This window comes from Pipra filicauda, unplaced genomic scaffold (assembly GCF_003945595.2).
Source record: "Pipra filicauda isolate LSUMZ 115617 unplaced genomic scaffold, ASM394559v2 scaffold43_size3849885_pilon, whole genome shotgun sequence".
Taxonomy (NCBI): Eukaryota; Metazoa; Chordata; class Aves; order Passeriformes; family Pipridae; genus Pipra; species Pipra filicauda.
In genome coordinates, this window is record NW_024104576.1 from 1,473,533 (window position 1) to 1,499,578 (window position 26,046).

The 26,046-nt window shown below is 37.1% G+C and overlaps 1 protein-coding gene across 1 annotated transcript in view; it reads left to right on the forward strand.

Moving 5' to 3' along the window:
- SLC2A9 (solute carrier family 2 member 9) overlaps positions 1-26,046 on the forward strand; it is an 85,389-nt gene that overhangs the window by 57,796 nt on the left and 1,547 nt on the right. Inside the window, exons 11-12 of the mRNA XM_027736280.2 lie at positions 792-867; positions 18,764-18,891. Of these exons, the coding sequence (XP_027592081.1) occupies positions 792-867; positions 18,764-18,891 (204 nt within the window). The remainder of the gene's footprint in view (positions 1-791; positions 868-18,763; positions 18,892-26,046) is intronic.

Below are 26,046 nucleotides of genomic sequence, written 5' to 3' on the forward strand. Positions count from 1 at the left end.
GAAAGAAATGGGCATCCATGGTTTTTTCCCATCTCAATGGTATTAGAATCAGGCATACGTGATTAAGAAAAGTGTTCTGCTAACTCCATAGAAATTGCTCATCATATTTCAGGTTCCTATCATTTAGAGGTCTGAATAGAGAAAAATCTGCTTAGAAGTAGAAGAAAGACTGCCTTGGGAGGAAAATAAGTGATGCTATTTACAGTTCCCTTGTTCTGATTTTACCTCTACCTATTGTTTGCACACATGGCTCTCCTTGTCTGCAAAGTAAGATTATGGTTGAAAAATCCCTGGGCTGTGGCTTCCCCAGGGGCAAGGTTCAGATTCAGCTCTCACACCGACTGACAGCGTGTCGTGTCTAGTCTTCAGCCCAGGCTTTGACTGGTGAACTTTGAAGCTCTGTGGGCCATCGTAGTTGCTCCTTCTAAAAATGACTGAAATATCTGAGGAGGCTGGTGGTGCTTAATCTGTTCGTTGGAAAGAAAACCTCTTTTCCAGATTGGCTTGAACTTTAGCACAAGAAGTTGCGAATTTTTAGAGTTCTGACTTCTGTGGTGCATGAGCTTGTCTAGTGTTTCTCTACAGGGATTCCACAGAGACCAAGATTTTTAATACAAGTCATCTAGTAAGGTCCTACAGAAATACTGTGATTTTCTAAAGTAACCCTAGACTAAATTCTGAAATAGATAAAGAATAATGGAAAACACTATCTGTGATTTTTTAAAAACTATTTTTGTAAATATTTGTGATACATACAATATGCTTAACATGAATGTCTTTTATCTACCCAGAACACTGTGCATTGGCTTCCTTACCTAAGTATATTTTGCATCCTTGCAATCATTGCATCATTCTGCATTGGACCAGGTATGTCTTTATATATTTTTTCATGTTTCTTTGCACATCAAAGCACAGATATTTTTTCACTGGCATTATGTCAACAAATCACTTGTGCAGAATTTCACTTTACCCTTATCTGAATACCACAAGGGGTCTAAGTCAATAAAAGATAGAAACACAAAGTGATAGGAGTATTCTTGACAAAAAAACCTGTACACATGTGTTCTCATTTAGGTGTCAGCATAATTGAGAATTAGGGCCTAAAAAATTAAAATCTTGGCTATTATTGTAGGATCACTGTGATTGTTCAAGATCTACAAAAACACTCAGACTGGAAGCTGTGTTTTATGTAAAAATTGTTGTGTTGGCACCTCAGTGCTGGTGGAATTCAAATGGGGCACTGGTGGAGAGGGAGGAAGGGAACAGCTGTGTGTGTGGTTCCTTTGTTCTCTTCCTTTCCAAAGACAAAGAAGCCCCAGGTGAGAGGGTTTACTCATATTCTCTTTAGAAATATGATAGAAAAGGTAGATGTCCTTATAGTGGAGCTGCTTCTTTTCTGTCAGTTCTCTAGAGATTGTATGCATTTCAGAGCTGATGCCCTCAGATAACTGCTTCTGTAGGTTATAGTGTGTTTATCAGAGCTACTTTCTCAGCTCAGCTTTGATTACTTAGAGATGAGTAGAACTTTATAGACAATCTGGTACTCACAGGTTGTAATTTTTGTATTTCATTTTCTTTAACAAAGAACATGTTTGTGGTATAAAAAATTGATAAAGCCAGACCTTCCTCAGAAATGTAGAATAAAAAGACAAGAGCAACAGTCAAGTCTCAGCAAGGCCTTCTCTGAGTGGATAGAGGAGAAAAAAAATTATACTGAGATGTCGTGGTTTCGGAATGGTATTCTCCAATTTAGTGTTCCCACTGAAATTACTCCAAACCATACATCGCTTGCTCACTCCCTCCTTCCCCTCCCTTCCCCTGCGGGATGGAGAGGAGAACTGGAGGCATAAAAGGTAAAGATTATGGGTTAAGATAAGAATAATTTACTGGAAACAGCAATGAGGTAAGAAAACAAATAATAACAGCAACAATACCAATGACAGAGGGTACAAGGGAGAGGCAAACAATTCACATGGAAACCCCCTGACAATACCCAACCACTCCCACTGCCATGCCCTTCCCCTGCCACTGAAAAATGACATCAGGTGGTATAGAATAACCTCTGAGTCCTGGCCATGCCACTCCTGGCTACTACAGATATTAACTCTGTCTTGGCCAGACGCAGAACACAACAATATAAAGCACTGGAAGACTTCACTGAAGAAGGCCATGAAATGTCTGTCCTTGGAGCTATTCAAAACTCAGCTGCACAAGTTCATGAGAAATTGCCCCTGCTAAGACCAGCTGAACTCCAGAAGTCTCTTCCAGCCTAATTTATCCTGGGATTCTAATTGAATCACATCTTTGGAAAACATATTTTAATAGAGATGCAAATACTTGTCTGAGTGTAGTATTTATCTAAATGATATTGCTCTAGCCTTCAGATACTTAAAGAGAATTGAATTCTGAAGTTATCAAATAATGAAATGTTAACGAAAATTATTTGCGGATAGATAAAGAAAAATGTAATCCAAATTCAACTGACATACAAACTAAGATGTCAAAACAGTGCTTAAATTTTCAAAGGTTCTCTTACAAGTTGTCCTCCACAAAAAGGGGAAAAGTCAGCTGCTTTTTAGGATTTTTTTCACAGTTGCTCAGCAGTAAACCAGTAAGTAAGACTTCTGTTCCCTTGAGTTCTCAGAGCTTTTTTCATGCACTATTTATTGCCTGTTTTTCTTTGTAAAGAGTTTGACATTAAACATTAATCAAATGTTTATACATTTTCACCACTGGAGTGGTTTAATTGATTGATTGTGGTTTATTTGGGGGAAGAAAGAGTTGCTGATGTTTAATGTGACTCTAATGAAACATTGCTGTCATTCTGTGGATCCTCTTTTGGAAAGCTCAGAAAAAAATATGCTGCTTTAGAGGAAAAAATGGGGAGAAGACCAAGATATTCCTTTTCCCCTTGTTTTTGGGAAAAGAGTTTGTCACTAATTTCTGTGCAAAATACTGCTAAAATACTGAAAAAATATTGCCATCCCTTTGTCCTTCTTACATATCTCAGTTTAAGCTACATCCACTGTATTGCTGACATATATTTTGTAGACTGAGGTTTTTTTTTTTTTTTTAAGAATTCTGTGAAATAGAACTGTCCTTGAATTTTGAATACCATAAAAATGTCAAATGCTAAATTGAAACTTCTTGAAAACTTCCCTTCTAGTGTTTTAAGTAGCTCAGACAGTTTAAGTGCACCTACTTGCAACATCTAGTTTTGGGTTGTTTTTAAAAACTACAAATTAGAGTTTGAAACAAATTGTAGTTTTTCTCCATATTACAGATACATTCCACCTAGAACTTGTAGATTTGCAGATGTTCTTACGAGTTATGTTTTAAGCATATGAAGATTAACCCTCTATGTTACTCCTTCACCATATCGTTCTTCAACATGGATTCTGGTTTTCTTCATTTAACTTCTTTCCCTTTACTATTTTAGCAGACTTTAAAGTCAGATTTAAAAGGTAGGTTTATCTTCAGATTTAAATTCTCTGTTCTCTTTAGTGGGCCCTAGGAGATCTGAACTACTTTACTACCTCTTAGCTGGGCAACTTCCAGTATTAGCCATGTTTAAAGATGGTTGAATGAGAAGAGAGCATTTTTTTTTTTCTGAACAAAGAAAATATTACCAAAAATGAGACGTCCACTTTCCATCCACTGCTTTTTGTATCACAAGACGTAACTTCAACATCTGAGTGCAATTACTGTGTCAAGTTTTGACCCCCCATCCAAGACAGGAAATGCATCAGTAGCCTGTGGCAAGTCCATTGGAGAGTAACCAAAGCAGTGTCAGGACCCCTGTGAGAAGGGACTGGGTGAACTGGACTTGTTCAGCCTGGAGAAGAGACAGCTTTGGGGACATAAGAGCAGGGGCACTACCTATGGGAAGGGTGTTGCAACGCTGAAGTCAGTCTCCTGTTGCTGCATGGCGAGATGCTTGAAGGCCAGAATGCACATGTTGAAACGGGAAAGATTCAGCAAAGCTATAAGGAAAAGCTTTTTGCTTATAGGCAGTCAAGCAAGCTACCGAGGACATTGAGTCTTTAATTACTACACAAAGATCAAAATTGAGTAGTTTGTACTTCTGCTTTTTTCAAATGCAGTGGCCGTAGGAAAGTGTCTAGAGTAAAACAGAAACGGGACAAGTAGGTGAGACACTTTTCCAGAACCAGAGCACATCTTTTTCAGTTTAGGGTCTTCCTGAGTCATAGCTTCTACCATTTTCATAGTCTTCCATGGATTTGTTAATTCTCTGTCTGAAACTGCAAAATTTCAGCATTCCTTGACAAAGAAAATTACGTGTTGATCACCTCTCATGCTCATGTCCTTTGTTGTTCTTTGTGTGATGCCCTCTGGGTCTTGCAGAAACAGAGAAACTTATCACTTTTCCCCTCTTCAACTTTCTTGTGATCTTGTAGACTTTTACTTTGTCACCCCAGATTTTTCTGGACTGAATAGCTATTTCTTATTGCCATTTTCTGAGTGACATTTTATGACACCCCTTTAGCAGAAAAATTTCACACTTCAATATCTAGTATTCTTTTGTAGCACTCTGGTAGTTTAATGAGACAAGATTCAAGTTCAGGAATAACTTTCCCACCTTTCTGGTCAGTAAAAGGGTTTTTGCCTAAGAGAATTAAGGCATGTTCTTTATCATAAATCTGTATATTTTATATATATTTAGCTTTTTGTAGAAGTTTTGCCATTTGTTTGTATTGGTTAAACAGGTACTATTGTCATGGTGTAACTAATGCTCAGTATCTTAATTCCACCTGTAGTTACTCAGAGCATTTCAGCATTCTTCAGAGTAAAAACACATGGTTTGTAATTACATAGGTACAGAACTTAAGCAAGGATGAATTTAGTTTGTGTTCATTGAGTTATTGGTGCTTGGAAGAATTATCTCATCTGAAGATAGTAAATAACATGAGGAACCGAGTTTATAAAAATACTGCTCTAACTTTCTAGAGCATAAAATTGCTTTTAAAAGTACAATATTTTCTCTCTTGTTAGAAGATCTACCTTCTCCATAGCTTACGTGTTGTGTGGTCTTCCACATTCTGATAGCATACGAATGACTCCCATCTGCTCCTTTAAAGCTAGGGTCAGCTGTTACTATAAACTGTGGAGAGGGTTTATTTGTTTCAAGCTGAAAAGCTTGCAGATATTTTTGAGGACTGAAACAGTAATGTTAGCAACAGGTATGTTCAGGCATGCATGTGGTTCAGTACTCCATCATTTTTATCAAAAGACAAACATAATAAAGCTTTCACTTTCTAAAAATTAAAGGGACCCCTATGTTCAAGATAATCAATCCGTGATCTGACAGAAAAATACTCTTCAAAATTGCTTATTGTTTTATAGATTAGGAAGCCATGCTGGTCAGACAGTCATTTCATTGTGCCTATTTCATTAATTATATACAAGTGAAGATATTGGTTTGCAGAGAAATATACTGCTTTCCAATATTACTTTTGACTATGGGAACAGGTTATTAAATAATTTTAAGTTTTCCTTTCCGTAAAATGGCAGAAGCTTCATGGAAATGTTTTTTCTTGGTCTCACAGTTGACCTGAAATAAATATAGGATACATTTCAGCTGAAGAATTGTCATCCAACAAAGAGTAAATAGAAAGAACTGAGGGGGTTGGTTCTAGCTCCTAAGGATACAACAAACAAAAAGCCAAAAAAAAAAAAAAATAGAGAAAACAGATAAAAGAAAAATAGTAAGAGAACATTTTCCGTATCTCCAAAGAGTATATGTGTTGTTCAGGTTAGGCATCATGAGCAAATGCATTGATTTGTAATGCCCTTACTGAGAGGGTAACAATATGCAGCTCCTTGGAAATTTGGATAGTGACAGACAGGCTTAGGTACATGTGAAATGTCTTCTTTATTTAACTTTGCCTTAGACAATATTTAAGGAAAAAGGAAAACCTAAAATTTATCGCCACTTTCTCAGTTCAGTTTGTGTGGCTGTCTCTTCATGGACACTGAACACTGTCATGTTAAACTGTGCCTGCAGAATCAATCTCTTTCTAGAAAGCCACTCTATATACTGACTTAAACAGAAAAAAGAGAGAAGGTTATGCTTATTTTTAGTTGTTATCTTGAATTCCCCATTCACCCACTGTGCCTTTGCAACAGTTGCCGTGCCAACAAGTGATTTTTAATTTTTCTGGGAGAATTGAAAAATGTACATTGTAGTTTTACAAAAGCTGCTGCAGATTGACCCCTTTTATCTACCAGCCAAATAGTTTAAAACAAACAAATAAACAAAAAAAAATGAACCCTCCTCTCTGACTGAGAATGTGCAATCCAGTTTCCTGATTTGCCTGCAGGGATGTGACCCCACCTGTCAGTGAGTCTGTTATGCATTTTGAGATGAGGCGCTTGCAGTCCTTGTTTTAGATGTTTTTTCCAATTTGTATAAAACAATTGAATGTTCATTCTCTGAACCAGAGAATGTTTTTTCTGCCATGTGTCAAGATGTGCCAGATGGTGGAACATGTGGAGAAAACAACCCCATCAACTGACTAACTGGGGATTACAGCAACGTTGGCATGGACTTCTAGATAACCTTCCTAGTGAAGCAAGCATAACAAAAACACAGTCAAGGCCTTGAAAACTTGAAAACTTGGCATGAAGCATTTCCATGCATTATCTTTGTATGAAGAGATTTACTGATATTTCTTTCTTAGAAGCATACGCTGTTTAAGTGTAACACCTTTCTATGGAGTTTTGATAAAGGGACAAGGCACTTCTGCAGAGAGGGGAAGGAAACCAGGGTGAGGGAGGCTAGGTATGATGACTGTCTTTAAATAGGAAGATGGGAAGAGGTGGACTGTTTCAATAAAATACCTTGCTTTGAAGTAATTTTCTTTCAACAGTTTATTTCAGAAATTGAATAAGTACTGTTGCTTTCAAATCTTTTCAAACTTTCTGGCCCTGGTAAACATGGTGAACTAGAGCACTGGACTTATTTTATCATTGGAAATAAGCAGAAATAACACCCAACCCTATTGTGGCAGTAAGATCTGTAAAAAATGTTTGTGTAGCATAAGTGTGTTGCCAACTCTTCAACCACTGTAGCTGAGAGGGAGGTCACCCACATATGTGCACAGCAAGGTTTCCAGCAAGGTTCCTTCTTTCGTCAAACATTCCCCAAGAGTTTCTTGGAGTCTTCTGGAAGAAAAAAAATCAGCTTTTATTTCAACAAGCAGTAACACTCAGGGAAATTCCAGAAATCTGAGAATATGCTTTTATATCCATTGTCTGATCATGGTAACTCAAGCCATATTTGTCCTGGAAATTTGTGTTATTTTGGTGGCACTTCAAGTTTGAGATTAGTGATTTTGTTGAAATCTGACTTAAGTGTTTCACATTTTGCCCATTTCTAGTAATGGGACATATGTATCTGTATGAGTTGGAGAGGAAAAGAGGCTTGGAAACTCAGAACAGGGTAAGAATTTAAGGGTGTCTGAAAATGCCAGTTAGCTAAGGGAGAATATAAGAATAACACCTCTAAGTATCACATGGAAGTCTTCCTTATAGCTATTTATATTTTATCTAAGTAATTTGAAAGATTCTTCTTTTTATATTAACACTGTACACATTCTTGCACATGTTTTCTCAGAGACCTAATACATCATATTGTCATGCATTGTCTCTCTGTATTGTAATGTGAAAAATGCTCATTGCATTGTCATGTATCATGTCACCATTTTTGAGATGATGACTTAGAGCTGAATGTTGGAGCACAAAACTGTTCATGCAGTAGTTAGCACAGAAAAGCTGCAAAGAAGGGCTACCATGAAGGTGAAGAAAATAGATTTTTATAGGAAAAGATAGATAATAACTTCATAGTGTCTAAAAGAAAAGGCTGAAAATATTATTTCTGTTTCTAAGTACATGGGCAAAAGGGAAAACAACACTGAAAAGGGAGAATAATCTGAAGGCAAATATTGCTACAAAAAATAACAACAAAGACCCAAACTTAAATGCTAGCTGGCCATGAATAAATTTAGAATGGAAATTGGAAAAAAACTCCTAGCTGCTAGAGGAGACAAGTTCTGTATCAGCTCCTCAATGGAAACAGCAAAATGAGACTTGAAAGAAACATATTTTATAAATTAAATAGTGTCTGAAACAGCTGAAGATTGGATTTGAACCACATGACCTAATCTGATCCTAGATTCCTTTATTCTTGAAGTCCTGTGTTCTTCATTGATCTGTGAGATGCTTGATCCTCTGTATAAAGTCTTACTCTGTTTCCATTGTCTGAAAGCCCACGGTGTCATTTCTATCACTAGCTGCTATTTTTACATCAGTGGCACTAGAGTAAGAAGAAAGCAGGAGTCTCTGGTTAAGTGGTTTCAGGCATTCTGACTTTTCTATCTTATGCCATGTAACATCTTAGACGTAGTTATTCTGGTCTCAAATCCTGTAGAATTCCTGTTGAGTTCAGTGGGGCATGGCTAAGGCTGAATTATGTGTGATCAAACTTGAGTCTGTGTGATTTTGTCTTGATTTCTACTTTTAAAATAGGTTTCTATTTAGGGTTGACAAAATCAGATCAGTGGCATGTGTGCAGTCACACTCTGATCATAAGAAAGGGAAATCAATAAAATTCACACTCAGATGGAATTTGAAAAAAAAAGTAATTTTGTGGTAGCAAGATCTTCATTTTTTGATTGTTGTTTTTATAGCAATTGCATTTTCAGACACATCTCAAAAACCTTAACAAACCAGGCCATTCCAGGAAAATATTCCACTTACGTTTGTCTCTTTTTTTTAGAGTTTTATCCTATAATGGAGTTTTATAATATTTGTCATGGCTTATGGAATGTGAGTGAAGTCTTCCCTAGCACAGCTGAAAAAAATAGAGACATGATTATATTATATTCAGCATGTTAAATTGACATTATAAATTAAACAAAACTTAGAGGAAATCATTGCTGTGCCCCGAGGTGTATCAAAGATATTTTGGTATTTAAAGTTTAAATCAGTCTGTGCTCTTGCCCTGAATGCCAGTGTGCAGCTGTATTGACAGCAGAGCTGTTGTGATAAAAGGGTCACTTCGAAAGTCCTGAGGTTTGTTCAATCTGAAATGTCATGAGTGAAGAAAATAAAAATCAGCTCTTGGATGTGAAACACAAACAGAGGTGTGATAGCACACATGTAGACATAAAAGTACTGAAATGAAAGGTGGCGTTGGTATTACTGCCTGAAACAGGCATTTACAGAAGCTTTGTGTGAAGTTTTAGTTTCTCCACTTAGAGATGTAAGAATTTCTAATGCTCATGGCCTCCCACAGAGGCATTATGCTAGTCCACTTTGAGAAAGAGTTTGAGCTTGCTTGAGTTAAAAAAAACCCCACCTTTTTGTAACAGAAAAGTCTATGATGTTAAAAAGAAACAAATAAACCCATGTCACTCTATATTTAATTAAAAAGTAGTAGATTTGAAAGGTTAATTTTCAAAATTTATTTTATTCTCTAAACAAGAAGCCTTTACAATCTTTCCAGCAGACAAACATCCTCTGATAGTGCCAAGTGGTTCCTGCATCAGATATGGAGAGTATTTTTGTAGAAATATCCTTTAGTTTTTCACAGGTATTTAGGAAAAGGTTTGGTTTGTTGATAGTTGTACGGTTTTTGTGGACACAACAGTAGATTTAAAATATGCCATTCTAAAATCAGTTAAATACTCCAAATGTGAGTTACAACTCAGCTCAGGAACTTGTAATAAACTGGAGAGAGCACATACCCATCTCAGTTGAAGATTGGCTGAGGGAACTCTGGCCCCATTCCCAGCCCTATTGTGACTCTCCGTTGCTGTAGACTGCCATCCATCCAATGCAAGTATCCCTGGGATTGGTGTTTTAGCCTCCCAGCTGCCAGCCATCACAGCCTGCCATGTTAATGCCATTGTCTTAATCTGTGTGGACTGTGAAGCACAGCCACAGGAGGCCTGATTTACCTTTCTTTTCCTTTCCTGGTTTTCTCTAGCAATAGAAAAAGCTTCTGCCTACGCGTGGGGGCAGAAGTATTTTCAAATACTTCTATTGAGTCAAGTAGTTGAGAATTTCCCTTTTGATTAACTTTGAGGGAACAAACTGAGTTTTGGGGCTGTTAAGAAATAAAACTAGAATTGCTTTAAATCTGGCCACATCTTCATTGATTTTTTTTTTTTTTGAGGGGGAGGATAGCATGACCCTTGAATATATTAAATACAGCATCATTCAACATATATTTTGGGGTTGATACCTGTTTTATATTTTGTTTGAATTCTTCTCCAAGAGCAGCATAGAGTAAATGTGTAACTTTTAACAGTTCTGTAGCAGAGGTGTTATCAATTATTTATAATTAGTGGCAGTTCTAAGGAAAAATTAACCCCGGGTATTTGAAAGGTAATTGTATCTGTTGGATAAAGGAACTGCTGGAGGTGACACCTGGAGTTCTTAGCAGCAGGAAACCTTACAAACTTTATCCCTCTAACAATAGATTCCACAAATTATCTTAATTGAAGCTTTCAAAATGTGAATGCTTTGACACTTGACAGTGCTCCTCCTACCAGAGCTAGCAGCTTTTCCTGAATAATCATGTATTACTTGCTGATGGCTCACAACTGAAGAAATTTACTGCTGAAAAAATGCACCCATGTGTTTTAAATCTTCATGTAACCATGAAAAATTAATTTATTCTGAAGCTGTGTAAGTGACCTAGGTACATTATTCAGATTAATGGGGATTGGATATGGAAAGCCTAGTAAAAAAAAAATATACTGCTTCTTCTGTGAATTAGTATAAAATATTTATACTTACAAAAGTGCAAACAAATAAATTTATAGAACAGGAGATGTAGAACTAATGAATGTAAGACAATAAAAATATTTTATTTTCCTTATGCCCAGGCACCATGCACAGCAAAGAAAATTCTCTGTTTGTCTCATCTGTTTCCGGCTAAGCTCCATGGCTGCAATCTAAATGCAAAAGTTTATTAGTTTTATGTTGCAATTAAAGTTGGTCTAGGGTCTATACAGTGTTTCTTGGTAGCCAACATACTTCATAGAAAGCTAAATAAGTAAGAGACCGGTAAGAGACTTCCAGAGCAAAAAATAGGTCAGAAGGACAACTGCATGACCAAGGGTAGTCAGATGGTGTCGATTTGACCGAGTAAGCAGTTGTTTTCTTTGAATCTCCAGATGTTATCTGTCCTACTCCAGAAACTTCACTTTTTTGGGAACACTGTTATGCCTTTGGATACTTCTTTCTGAGTTTCATCAGAAAGAAGGCTTATATCTTTTCACAGGAAGACTGTTGCTTTCTTTCTTCAAGCTGGTACTTCTAATCAAAGGGCTTCTTATGACTCACCTCCTTTTCCTTTTGTTTGGTAGCAAATAGATACTGCTATTTGCTACATTTGTTTTGGTTATCAGCCACAGTAAGGAAAATAAAATATTTTTATTTGTCCTACATTCATTAGTTCTACATCTACTTCTTTTCATACCCTGTCTACCACCTTGTGGCAGCAGCCAGATTCTTTAATTACTGGCATTTCAGGCCATGTGTCCTAAAAACTTCCAACAGTTTCCAGAAATCATAAACAAAAAAAGTGAAGACATGGTCTGTTACCCATCTTAAACAGAGAAGGACAGGGAGAACTCTTCAGTCCCGGCTTCTCTGAAAATTTTGTCCACTATTTTTACTCTTGGGGCCCTTCAGGATGAGTGCAGCTACACAATGACATAAACTGTGCACTGCTAGTATGATTGATTTGTTTGTTAAAATATTTCATGAGGAAAACCTGACATGCCACACTGAGTTTTCAAGACTGTTTTAGCTTTCATAGGTTCACAATCAGCAGCATTCTGTACTAATGGACTGTCAACCTGAATTGCTGACAGGGAAATCACATCTGATGGCTTTTCATTTCTTTCAGAATATTATTGTAGAACTAATAAGCCTAGACTAGATAAGGGTTGGGATTTTTCCTTCTTTTCAGTCCTGACATAGGGGTGCAACTGTATGAATATTTCTCTTACCTAGGACTGAACACACTTGTGAGTCTTTAATTCAGGCATTTCCACAATACTGCCATCTCTATAGTGGGAGAATACATAAGGGACACTTCTGTGCTATTATTGAAGATAAAACTCTCATCGTGGTACTTGTCATTGAGATAATTGTTTTTAATAATGCAATATGAAGAGAAATTATGTTAATCATCATCGTTACTGAGAGTAACTATAAATTTAATTCTATCATGAAGACTCATAGCTCAGTAAAAATTTTTTCCTCACATTCAGATAGAAGAACAGAAAGCTGGGCTGTAATTAGGGTTGTGATGTGATGAAGTGAGTCTGAAAATATAGCAGAAATGTTTAAAAGACTATTTACATGTAGTTACAAGTTGAGTGTATTTATAATTGTATTTTATTCTTCAGTAGCTAAGCCAAATTATAATTGCGAAGCAAAAAGAAATGTTGCTAAGTACCACAACAGAAATTTAATGTTGATGTTCAGTTTCTACAAACAAAAACCAACACAAAAAAAATCAAACAGCAACAATAAAAAAACAAACAAAAAATTTAACCAAATACCCCAATAGATTGAAAGTGTTACCAAAACGACAAAAAAAGAATGTATTCATTTTGTCCAAAATTTGGTAGAATGGCCTAAGCACTGCTGGTTTTTCTTACAATAAAAAAAACAAAAGAGGAAAAGCTATGAAAAATTAAATACATTCCTCAGGCTTCCAGGAAACAGCTGTATTTAAAATGGAATTGTTATAGGTCATGTAAAAAGCAATATCTTAAAAGTACTGAGATTGTTTGGGTTCACCAGTTATTCGGTAAATATTTTGCCTTCATTGAACAGATTTTCAGAGAAAAATGATTCAGTCAGTAAAGGACTGCTCATAAAATTCTGCTTCAGAGCACTGACTTATGGAAATAAAAAATATAGGAAAATGCACTAGTTAATATTCAAGAGGACAAGAATTTCACTGAAGAGGAAATTATCATATGGTTCAGATAAGTGTATTCTTGTGTCTTTTGCATTACAAAGTTGCAGGGAATATCTGCAGTAGAAATAGTTGCCTAATGGACCTAGGAAGAATGTTGTGTGATTTTTTTATGTAATAGCCTTGTTGTATTTCAACCATTTTAGTGTAAATTACCTGAGAACCAAGAAATAACATTTTTGCTAATGATTTTATGACAGAACATATCAATATTTTTGTTTTGCACCATTGCTTATTTTGTTTTTTTTTAATTTACCCTGAATGATACTGGGCTGCTTTGCAGTAACAAAGTTCAGAATACCTCCAATCCTTCTATATGCTGCTAGAATAACAGGTTTTATAGATGCTAAACCAAAGGGCAGTTAATCAATGTAATAAGTCTTTCACACAATATTGTATTAAAAATATTTTAATAATTATAGGTACTAATTATTATATTATTGGGTTTTCCAAGATTTTGTATTATTTGTGTGTTTTAATTTGATCCTGTGGTTTGTACTTTTGGTTTGCTATAGACTGACATAGCTTTAAATGTTCTTTATCCAAGCAGCCTGTAAGGCAGAAAAGATTCAAATCAATGTGGTTAATGAACTATACCTTTTCCACGAGCAAAGTGCCTGTTTTGCTTAATTCTCCTGTGGAGAAGAGCTAAAAAGAGATAGCAGAGTCTGTAGTGTGAAACTGTGACTCAGTACATCTCTATCACACCTTCTGCTCCCAGTTCTCTCAGCGGGATTAGCTGGGCAATACAGTTGTCATATCTGACTAATGTTGTGATTTGGTGGCGTATTATTCTATCAAATACAAAGTACAAGTTAAAATAATCTCAACAGGTGACAGAACACCTCTATAAAGACTGAGATACGCATTTTGCAAAATTCTTCTCCTATCTTTAGACCCACAGAGATGTAAGAAACTCAGTAGTTGCATTGCATCCCTCACTGGCAGTATTCCTGCAGCATATTTTCCTATGGGATTTGACACGGACTTTTGGGGAGTTTGTTCGTTGGTTGGGTTGGGGTTTTTTTTGTTTGTTTGGGGTTTTTTAATAGCTAGGCTCTGGCTAGAAACTAACAACCTTTTGCTCTCTCACTGAAGAATATTGAGTTGTTTTTCCAGCAGTTATCTTCCAGGATTTTTGCCTCACTTCCATTGCTTCTTTCCCACAGTTGCACTCTAGAGAGCACTTACAAATAGCAAAACCTTTAATTGAGACAGTACTTTATCTTCCAACCCTATTAGGATATACCAGCCTTCCCTACATGCCTTGCCTTGCAGACAAAAGCCATTTTGCTTGATCATATCTAGAACTGCACAGACTTATTTTTCCCCAAAAAAACATTGGGGGGAACATTGTTGCAAAGTAGTTGTCTGTTTTCTTGAAACATCTCCCTTTGAAGATTCCTCTCAAAGCATGGAATTGGAAGGTCTGGGGGCTCTTGCCCTAATCAGACTCTTGGGATTCCCAGACTCCCTCCTGTATGGGCAGGATTTGGGGTGCTGAGTCGTGCAGGGGGTCACAAGGCTGGGTGGCCATGGGTGGTCCTGCTGGTGGGACTGGACACCCTCTGGCTGCCACTGCCTGAACACACAGAGGTTTATCTTGGGTGGGTATTGAAAGATGAGCTGCTAGCTCAGGGATAGAGTTCCTTTCTCCTTATTGGTTCTTAGAGCACAAAGTTTCCAGAACCTTTAGAGGTGATTTACCACTGTAATAAATCTCCTTTGTATTAGGCATTTATTCTTTTAATGGTCTCCTTTCATAAATCATATATATAACCATAACTTCAATTTCCACTTAGGTACTAGATAAAAATAGAATGAGGAGTTCAGAATTTTCCTTCCTTTTTCATGCTTTCTGTTTTCAGATTTTTGCACTGATTCATGTAACTTCTGCTAAGCAGTATTTATTTGTAAATGCTCACTGAACAAAATGGTAAATATGTGTACTTCATTTTTCGTAAGAAAATATGTTGATACTTTTGTAAATTTAAATAATATTTGAAAATCTGTAGTATGGATACCAAGAATATTTTTTTGTTCTAACATTCCAAATTCATACATAAAGAATACAGGGTAGAGAGCTTGGATTTTTACCAGTACATGACACTATGTCACTAGACTAATTACAAAGAGAAATTAATAAAATACACAGATTCAGAAGTATTTATTCATGTCTAATTGTGTCATGTGCTTAATCTCCTTTCATTAAACAGCTTATTGATATACAAGTCCTGCAATAAGACATTTGTAGTTTCCAATAGATGTAGTTTGCTAACAGGTATAACAATCTTTCTTTACTACCACTGCAGTATGTTAAGAGCTTCTTCCATTATATTCTCTGCAATGCTGAAAAGAACAAAGTATTAGAAATTAATCACTATAATTATGGGGTCAATGCATCCTCTTTAAATTCTTGTTTGGAAGCTACCTTGCTGAAAAACTCCTACAGGAAATCTTAATACACAATTTTGATTCTGTGATCAGAGCTAAAATAAAGCTAAAATTCTTTGGAAAGCCTTCCAGGGGAAATGCCAATGCCAGGTTCATCCTCCATGAGAAAGATCGTCAGGTAGCTTTTTCGGTGAATTATTTCACCCACATTCAAATACACGTTAAAGCTGCAAAACTCATGAAAAAGTGTTTAAAGACTGTTCCAAAAATACAGTGGTTTGGTTAGATTGCTTTTGGCAGTGGTTTCCAAGCATCCACGTTTGAACAGAGGCCAGTACGGACCCATCTGGCCTAGTGATTATACAGGGTGCCTTGCACAGAGACTGACTCTGTAAGGAGTGGTTGGTAAGATGCCATAATATTGTGATTTCTGCAACCCAGATCCAACTTATGCACTCAAAGCATAACAGAGCTTCTTTCGACCCCATGCACTCAGATTTGTATCTCAAAGAACAGTAAGTTCCAGGAGGAAGGAAGACCTTGAGCACGTCTCTGACAGCTTGAAATGGCTGAGCATGGAATCCCGGGGCTGTAGGCTCAGCTGATCTCAGGTGCCTTCACTGGCTGTGTCTTAAACTCATCTTTCCTTTGCCTCATCCAAATTTCTTTTTCCACTTCACTCAGTTGCAGAGTGTGTTCTTCACAGTGGTATGGTCCTTGGCAGGCATTCACATGCCCTCCTCTTCATCCTCCTAAGGTCAAGTCTGTGCTCTTCCAGGTGTATAGCAATATACAGCAATGGCCTGGCTTCATCCAGTTTCTCATGTTTCTAGACCTGACCTGTCTTTCACATAACTCAAGTATTGCTTTACAGGCTCCTTGGTTCATCCATGTGACCTTTTTAAGTCATCCCTCCACAGAAACTGACTTTATTTTGTGATGCTGTGGATAGGCCTGTCTATGCCCTGAGAAACTCAGGAGGTCTGTCTGTGCCAGCCTTCCCATTCCTCCACAGAACTTTTGAAAGTTAGTGATGACTAATATGTTCTTAGAAATTACATTGGAATTTCAAGGAACCTTTTCAAGGACCCTTTTCCAAGATAGTGCCCATGCATTTTCATTTCCATAATATTTATACTTTCTGATAAGTTTCTGTTCTTTTGTACTTTTCTTTTTCTTTTTTCTGCCTCTGGCTTTTTTCCTCTCTTGTACAATGTGTATTTTTCCAACTGCATTTTCCAACAGCATTTTTTATTATACTGACAAGAACAGCAACACCTCTGTAGATTGTCCTACAGCAAAGGCATGACAGAATAAATGATCATAAATAAGTCATCTTACATGATTTCTGTGTTTCTAGTCCTTCAGTTCCTCTCAGCAAGGGGTAAGGGTCCTGGAAAACTGCTACCTCATGGCATTTGAGACCTAAAGCCGATGCTGACAGAACATGTGTGACTGCTGCCATTTGAACCAAATCCCAAGTATATGATAGGATGGCCAGTGGAAGCCATCAAGGATTCCTAGACCAAACGTTGCCTGAATTTTGTTCAGTTATGCATGTTCAGCTGCTTATTCTACATGTTCAGACTGCTGCTGGGAGAGGTTAATTTTTTTAGTCACAGCATTCTGATACTACATATGTCTTGTAGAAAGACACAAAGCTGCAGTTTGGAAGGCTTAAACTATCCATATTTCAGTTTCCTATGTATAAAGTACATTTGTTTGCTCTCTACTTTTTTGGTGTAATTTGTACTGGCAGTCTTTGGGACAGAAAGTTCAGTTGAAGCTTTTTCTAATACTTTAGATATGTTCTCACAAAAAGTCACATTAGCTCATGAGAGAGAACGGCTGTTTGCTGCATCACATTGCCTTTGCCTTTCTTTTATGCACATATTCATGGTCTCTGCATCTGAAAGATGTGGAATGAAAGAATATCTGATAACGTGTCATCTAACGTGTTTATAAGTGCCTATCTCACACTGCTCGTAGGACAGCTTCTGGTGTGTGTGTTTAAGCTCAGTGCCATAGAGCACAAGGGGCAATGCATTGCTATAATGCACTTAGAGATGTATTCACATATGTCCAAGAGTAACTGTTGTGTAAAAGATGAGCATATAGATCAAGCAAGGACATGCAAGGAGAAGAACCAGGTTGGATAAGTCTTTGGTGGTGTTTTCATCATAATTTATATATGTTTTGTAAATCAGGATTGTTACAGAGGTTTTTGAAAGTAAATGCTTCTATAAGAATATTTTTGATTGTTCACACTAACTTGTTAAAATGCTTAAAACAGAGAAAGGACTTATGTAGTACATGTGTACATGGATTTTGCCTACAAAGCTAAATGGTGAGATAGGTAATACCAGCACACATGAGGACCTAGAGGTAGAAACTGGTAGAGTCAGAATACTGATGTTACTAGGTTTACAGCTCTCCAAACCGTAGTGAGACAATTCTGCAAGTAGATACATGTCTAATATGTAATGTTAACTGAAATATGTAGCCAATCAGCAAATACAATCCATGTTTTATTCTCTAAAAATAGAAATATTTCTTTTGAAATATCCAGTGGGAATGAAAGAAGCCAAAGATCATAAATTGAGACTTCCATCTACTAGACAGCTACTCCCTAGGGGTTACTGTCAGGCCAGCAATATGCCAGTGCTGTACAAAATAGTCCACTGCCTAAGTGGAAGGAAACATGAGTGACAAATGTGGTATTAAGCTGAGCTTGTTATTATGGAGGTCAGAGTCCTTGGCTGATGGGAGAAACAGACCTTGCCAGAAGTGCCAGCAGTGTATCTTAGTAAGAGAATGTATTAAATAAGCATCGATGACAAGTACACTCAGAGAGAGGCAAATGTTTTGTCTTTTTTATTGCTGAAATAAAATGGGTAATAATTGTTAAAAAAATAGTGTTTAGTTTGGAGCCATCTTCCCAACTGTTAAGGTCTAAAAGTATTTTGGAGTATTTCTGAATTTTCAGAATTTCAAGCATTTTAGTAGAAACAAGCATTCTTATTTTTACTAAACAGCAGGTCACATAGTACTCTGGAAGCAGTCGTGTGGATTCACTGCTCTGTTACCTGCTTGCCATCCCTGAAAAGAATGTAAAACATGAGATGTTATGGCATGAAAGAGAGAAGTGTCACTTCTCTGAAATATGATTTTGACAAATCACATGTTACTGTCTCAGAAGCCCTTGCATACACCTGAGCAGAGAGCTGCAGAGCAATGCTGGTCACGGAGGTGTGCAACACGGAGCACATTCATCTCTGTAAGTCAAACTGCTGATGGCAGGGGGAGTTTACTAAAACCACTGTATTGTTGGACTCTGTGTTTCAGGTGGCATTCCATTTGTCCTCACTGGAGAGTTTTTCCAGCAGTCCCAGAGGCCAGCTGCATTCATGATAGCTGGAACAGTCAACTGGCTCTCCAACTTCGCAGTCGGACTGCTCTTCCCTTTCATTCAGGTACTCAACACTCCCTTCTTGTCCTGCTAATCCTACCTGACAGATCACCTGGTGAGAACTGTTTAAAAAAGACCCTCAGTAAATTCAAATAAAAAGGAAAACTACATTCTCTAATTTTCCATGTGCATATTAAAGCTTTTTGAATGATTTTGCATCCAAATGAAGTAACCTTGGGGAATTTATCATTATGTGTCATAAAAATATCCTGTTGTGTGATTACAAAATTAACCAGTTTATTTTTAATGAAGGTAAATTATATTTCTGGCTTGAAGGTTTTTTTTTGTTTTTTTGGTCTTTAGAACATAAAAAAGAGAAAAAGTTTAGAGTTTGCACCTCGAGATGAAAGCAGTGTTACTCAGACTTTGATTTTAAAGCTTTTTCACAAGATCAAACTAGAACATCTTCTCTTTCCCGAGCTTTCCCTTTTTTCTATTTCAGTCAACCTTATTCTCAAAATTCAATTTATGAGTCACCTGTTTCTTTACAGAAAGGTAATATCCTCTTCTTTACAGGAAGGCAATATCCTCTTCTTAGCTCATTTTATAAATCTAAACCAGGAAAAAAACCCTTTAAAATTCATTCACAGAATGAATGCCTAATCCTGTCTAAGTATTTAAATACTAACCTGATTGCTTGAGAAACAGCAGCCATTTTTTTTGATCATTGGTGTCCTTCCACAAAATTATCAAAAATGTTTGAGAAACAAATCTGTTAACTTTAGAGTTACTAAAAAAATCAACCAGTAGTTACTTCTCCAAATGTCACCAATTAACTAATTTGAATGCCTAGATTTTTGCCCTTCAACCATCTGTAGATAAATATAATAAAACTGTACCTTGAGTCATACATTAAAATGTACAGACAATATTGAAAAGCTAGTATACAAATAAATTTTTGACAAATCAAAAAAAAAAAAATAAAAAAAATTAAATGTAGCTACTTTTCCAGCCCTCATAACTACCTATTTGAGGTGCTGAGGTTTGACCAGGGACACTTGATAAATCAGAAATTAGAATGTATGTATATAGGTGCAATGAGCTGAAGCAGGCAGAGGGGACATCAGCAGAAAAGTGTAATCTAAAAGTCTGGAAAACCTCTGGTGCAGCAGAATAGGCTTGTGTTAAACTAGTACTCTTCATTAACGGTAAGTTTGGAGGGACAGATTTCTGTAATCCAATGGTGTAGTGGGACCAAAAATTACATGTTATCTAGAAAGAGGTTCTGTTCACTTTTTGTAATGTATTGTGTAAATACAAAGATTTACTAAACAGGAGGCTCTCCTGTACTTCTGCTCTATTTCTTCCTTATTTTTACACTTGATATTTTCCTTCTCGTGCCTCAAGTGTCATTTACTCAGCAAGATTGTCTTTTGGTTTTCCTTATTATTTCCTTACTGTATAATAATATCCCTTGACTTTTTCTATTATGCAGTATAAGAATTTGAATAACAAGTGTGTTCACAGAAGCCTATGCATAGATTCCCTCAGCCAAGCTATTTTAAACTTTTTCAAATACATCAGATGTTTAAATTAACTACAGTGCCCCCATATTAAGGTAAATGGCTAAAGTTCCCCTCAAAGATGAGAAAAGAAATGTAGGCTATCAGAAGATTAGATGTGAGAAAAAAATGCTCTTAATTAGAAGCAACCCACTTCAGGTATAAAATATAAGGATCTGTTAACTTTTTTATAAGGAGATAGTGAATGTGTGAGGGTCGTGATTGAAATTGCAGTTCATGTCTAAAAATGTATCTATTTTTTACTTAGAAAATATGTTTCATGCATTATACTTTAGTGCTCTGTCCTTCATTGTCCTGCACTTTCAGCAGAACCTTAAATTGTGTCTGGAACTGAAGAAGGACAAAGGGTAAAGGACACATACTCTCTCATCCATTTGTTTCACTGGATTATATCAATTCAAAGCAAAGTCGAATGCCTACATGAATAACAGTTTTGCTGCTGATCATTTTTGTAAGACATCTAACCATTATCATTTGACCTCAACACTTCAATATCCTGTTTGACCCCCATCTCATGATTCTAATCTTCATGGCAACTTCCAAATGCAAGCACCCATTGCCAGTGCCAAGGGGCTGTGACATTGCAAACTGAGAATTTAGGATCACATCTGGCATTTGCCAGAAGTTCTGTTTTAAAAATATTAATGTGTTAAGTTTTTAAATTGATTCAGAATTTGTTGATTTGCTCATTAATTTTGCTATATCTGCCCTAGAATATCTATTTTGCTGTTTCCAGTATCACAGTCCTGCTTAGAATTTAACCTTTGCTACAGAATGTGTTAGGTCTGTAAGCAGCCATCATTAAATAGCACGTCATGATGTTCCTCTCAACTACTTTTAGATTTTTGCAGACTATGGTGTTCACAGCATGTAAGCTATTAGCAGGAAGACTGTTCTCAGCTAGATGACTTTAAAAGTGGTAAAGTGTTGGGTTCTTGAAATCAAAATCAGAAATCTGATCATTTCAATGTTAGGGTTTTTATTTGTTTTAGTTTACTTTTTAACTTGAAAAAAAGTGAACTCTTTTGCTTGTTCATTCTGGGCACTTAAAGTCAGTTCACAATAGCAAAAATCAAGTATTCTTTACCATTTTATTTAAAGGAAGGTGGAGGAAATGCCTGTACATTCTGCCTAATGTGCGTAGCAGCCCCACACAAGCTGGGAATATGTTTGTTAACCTTTTCCTTGTGAAAATGTGGCAGAGCTGCACCTACTTAATCATATACCTTCCTTATGCAGCTATATCTAATCCTTCTCAAAGTCAGGCCTGATTGCTTGCCATGTCTGCAGTCTGATTTGAGGGGGTTGCCCAACTCCTTCACCTTTGATGCTTTTTTGTGGTAATAGTATGTGTGTCTTAGGTAAATCACTTCTTGGTTTTCCTTTTTCTTTTTTTCTTTTTTTTTTTTTTTGACAAATGCAAAGCCTTGATAAACTGCAGAAAAGAGAAGATAGAAGAGAAAATAAAAGTGAGTAGTTCAGGATTCAGCTGGCTGGACATTTGCAGAAATGCTGTGTTTTAAATGGTCTCCTTAGAAAGCTGGTATGCAAATAGAAAGTGAAGCATTTAAAAGTTTATGCTTAACTATTAAATATCCTGTATAACAACAGCCCTCATCAGCCTTGAAAAATCCAATGTAAATCCTGCTTTGAAGAGGTTTTATTAGCCTGCTGAGTAAGTAGGTGCTTCCCTCAGGAGACTGCATCAATAAGTGTCTGCTGTTCTCTTGCCCCCCCCTATGCACCTGGGAGGGGAGGTGACCTTCAGTAACCCATCGGAAGCCTGGCCTTTCAACGATCTTCAATCTGACCTTGGCTCTGAATGGTTATCTATCAAGAGACAGAGCTGTTGTTATTTAGGAAACCACCTGAAACTTCAAGCACCTTTGAACCTTGGATGTTCCTGTAGGAGGTCATGCTTTAAGGAAATGTTGGGTGAAAATGGCTGCAAAGCACAGTGTTGGTAGCGCTTTATTCTGTCTTCCTTCTGACCCTGGGGTTTCTCATGGTGCATGTAAAATCATGCCTTCAGGTCTTGCTAAGAAAATGTGTTCCTAGCTCTGGCAAGCCTTTCTGGTGTTGGGGGAGGAGAAGCAGCTTTGTGAAGGTGGCAGCGTGTTCTGAACTTGAACAGAACAGGTTGTCTGAAGAGACTTGCCCGAATGGATGTGGCAGGGGGGCATGGATGGGGCTGGCTCAGTGCTTCTCACGTGGCCGGGGTTGATGCTGCTCCTGCTGGGAACTGAGTGTGAGGAAGTAACCAGTCCTTACATGAGAAAACAGAAGTAGCAGAAACCACATACTTCCCTTGTATTCATTGTGTGTTTAGTTACAACTTCCATTCGGAATTGGCTTGCCTTTGCTTCTTCCCCTGCCATTCCCTTCTGCTTTTAACCCTTGGGTGTGGTATATTTTGTTAAGGAGTCGAGTTACTCTTCTGGTGGATACAAGTATTCAAGTTTTTGAACGCTGAGGCTTCAACCCCATGTAGTTAGTGAAATGTCACAGAGCATAGAAACAATATTTACCTTTTAAATTTTATCATACACGTTGTCATTATTCTTGTATCATTGACAGTGCACGTGTCAGAAAAAAATCTTGAGACCACATCTGTTGGCCCAAACACACAGAGTTGCAGCATATCTGGACTTAGTCACGGAAGACTTTAGTTGAAGTTCTTACTCATTTTTTTTACTCCCACCCCAGCTCAAGATCAGTAAAACTCTGGGGTTTTAGTTCCAGAGTAGCAGCAGGAGTGTCTCATCTCTACACAGTTGGAAGGAGTAAAATAACGAAGAGAGACTATGGATTAGTTAGGAGACTATGGAGGTTACAGATGTCAAAGAATAAACGAGGGATAGAGGTTTCTTGGGCATAATATGAATAATATCTAATATAACATAAATAAGAGAAAGTATAGTCATTTCATGGAACAAAGACAGATCCATTTTTCTGTCAGATCTGTGTATCAGTACCTGTTCTGTAGTAGCCATTGTTCAATAACTCAGCATTTAATGTTTTTCCATCACATTATCTTACCTTCTGAACCCCCTGATGGGCACATCCAATATGCTTTGGCCAATCTACTGCTTGTTCCAACCCCTCAGATCTTTCCTCCACCACCAGGCAATTCAAAATATATCAGAAATAGATAAAAATGAATTAAACATCTAGGCTGAACTGTATCCCCCTCATGTCCCTCTAAGGGCTTTTACTGAGTTAGGATTTGTGATTTAACATTTTCCTTCCACTTTATCCTGTACTTCTGTCCTACATCCTTTATCAGTGTGCAGTGCAGGTAGAAGGTTTTGTGCCTATAACGAGTAATTTAATTAACGTGTGATGTTCTTCTGTGCCAAATGCAGGTTTGGGTGATACGAGTTGAACTCTGAATGAGTTACAAAAGTTTTATGAATACAAGTGGTTTCCTTCCCTGTGAGTGTAAAATAATAACCAGCTTTAAGGAAATACTGTCACTGAAGACTGGCCGGTGAGAAAAGGGCTTTGTGTGCAACACCCTGCAGTGCTGCTATCTGGGAATTATGGCTTTGTTGGGCAAATCCTGCTGGCACAAGTGCACAGTCTTGTATAAATCCTGTAATCTCCACTTGTAGGATTTAAAACAAAATTTAATTTTTATCTTATTCTCTGTGGAAATTCATTTAGAGGTTCTTGAGGTTCTTGAGGACTACTTCTTAAGGGATTGCAGAAATTAAGGAGAGTATATTTATTACCAATAAATGTAAAATAATTGCAAATAAATCACACACTCGTGAGACTGTTCAGTTCAATTAGAAAAGGTTTACAGAGACGTGAATCAAAAAAGATAATAAACACTAATTTATTTAGATCCTGGACAGCAAAGAAATAAAGAGGGATAAAAAAGGTGGAACGAAGTTGTGGCTGCACCACCAAGAGATGCAGATAACTTATTGCATTTGTTTGCTAGGCTTATTTGTTCGAGGCATTAATTGTTCATTGTCATAATGGAGAATATTTAATTCAGTAAAATTTTAAAAAGTGAAAAACATGATTCTGGATTGAAACTCTACCATCCAGCTGAACTACAATTATAGATGCAGAAAATCCAAATGTAAAATTTGAATTCTTAACATAAGAGGATGATTGATGAGGCACTGCGAAATCATTTTTCCTGTCTACTATATCCATTTGCTTCTGCCTCTGTATAAGCTTGAAAGTTCTATCTGTTCCCATGCCAGAATATTTTCCCCCCACATCACTCATGCTGTTTGTCTTGTGATTGTCAGGTTGCTCAGAACTTCATGCTTCTAGAATTTAAAGAAAAAGCTTTGATGATCTCAAGAGTCCATAGACAATATCAGAGCATGCACTTTCCAGCTTTCCTTATTACAGGCAGGATTTAAAAGGCTGACCTAGGTAGTGAATTATCCACAGAAACAGAAAACACTTTAACTAGGCAGGCTGGCAATCAGCCATGGTATTAAAAAGCAGCTGCAGGAAAGGTTTTTTACATTTTTAGTTTCTTGGTTCACACAGGAATTGATGTTCTTCTAGCACACCATGTATAATGTATACTGAGCAAGTGAAACATAAAAGTAATGCTGGGAATTGCATACACCATGAGCACCCAAAGCAGGGAGCTAAACCAGCCTGCAGTGTAGGACTGGTGTAACCAACAATGATGGGAGTGTGTTACAAAAATGTGCAAAATCAGGGTTGCATCATTGTCTAGTTCTGCCTTAATTGTTTCAGTTACATACCTCTAATGGCATCTATAAACACGTATGTTTAGGAAGCCACATCTGCTTCCTCTGTCCTGACTGATTTTCCCTGGGGTAACCTCAGCCTTGCAACACCTGAGGTTATGTGCAAGGAATCCAGGTCTCCTTGGGTTTGCTGTTCACACAAGGCACCACAGAAAGGTCACCTTATTTTTGGAGCTGGAGATACCCTTTTTGGTTTCATTCAGGCTTGTTATTAAAAGTCAAATGGATTTTTGGTTTCAGGACAAAAATGGAGTGTAAATCCATAGAGGAGGAAGGGAGGTTTCCTCAAAGGGTGGCAGTTCAACAAAGCACAGCTTTCTTGAATATTGTAATTATCAAATTTTTTTTCGCAACTGTACTGTTGAAAGGTAACTGAAAACTATTGAAATGATTTAATAATCACCGGGCAAGAAATATTTACATTTCAGTGAAGTACAACTCATATTAGTTGGTTGGAGCCTTTATAATCTATTTATAAATTAATTTCTTTGTGCCTTCTCTCTTTATTTTTGCAGTGAAGTAAAATCCAAAACATTAAAATACGGTCCGTACTTTGTTTTCACTTAATTCTTACACTTTCTAGCATGAAAGTAAACGCATTTTAGGGATTTCTTTTTTCCTGCTGTAAGCTCCCATAACCTTATGAGTGATACAAATGTCTACCATTTGGGTTTTTTATCTTGTTCATTTTGCAAATCTCAAAGCCTGTAACTACAGTGATGAAGGTGCCCCTGGCAATGGCAGCTTTTCGATGGGTTGTGTACAGACACCCAATATCGCAGAAGCATGCAGCAGTTTTTGTACCTAGGAATTGTGAGGCAGTGTGCAGAACAAGCCAGTGAAACATCTGCCTCAATTCCACAAATGCCACAGCAGTTCCAGGCTCTG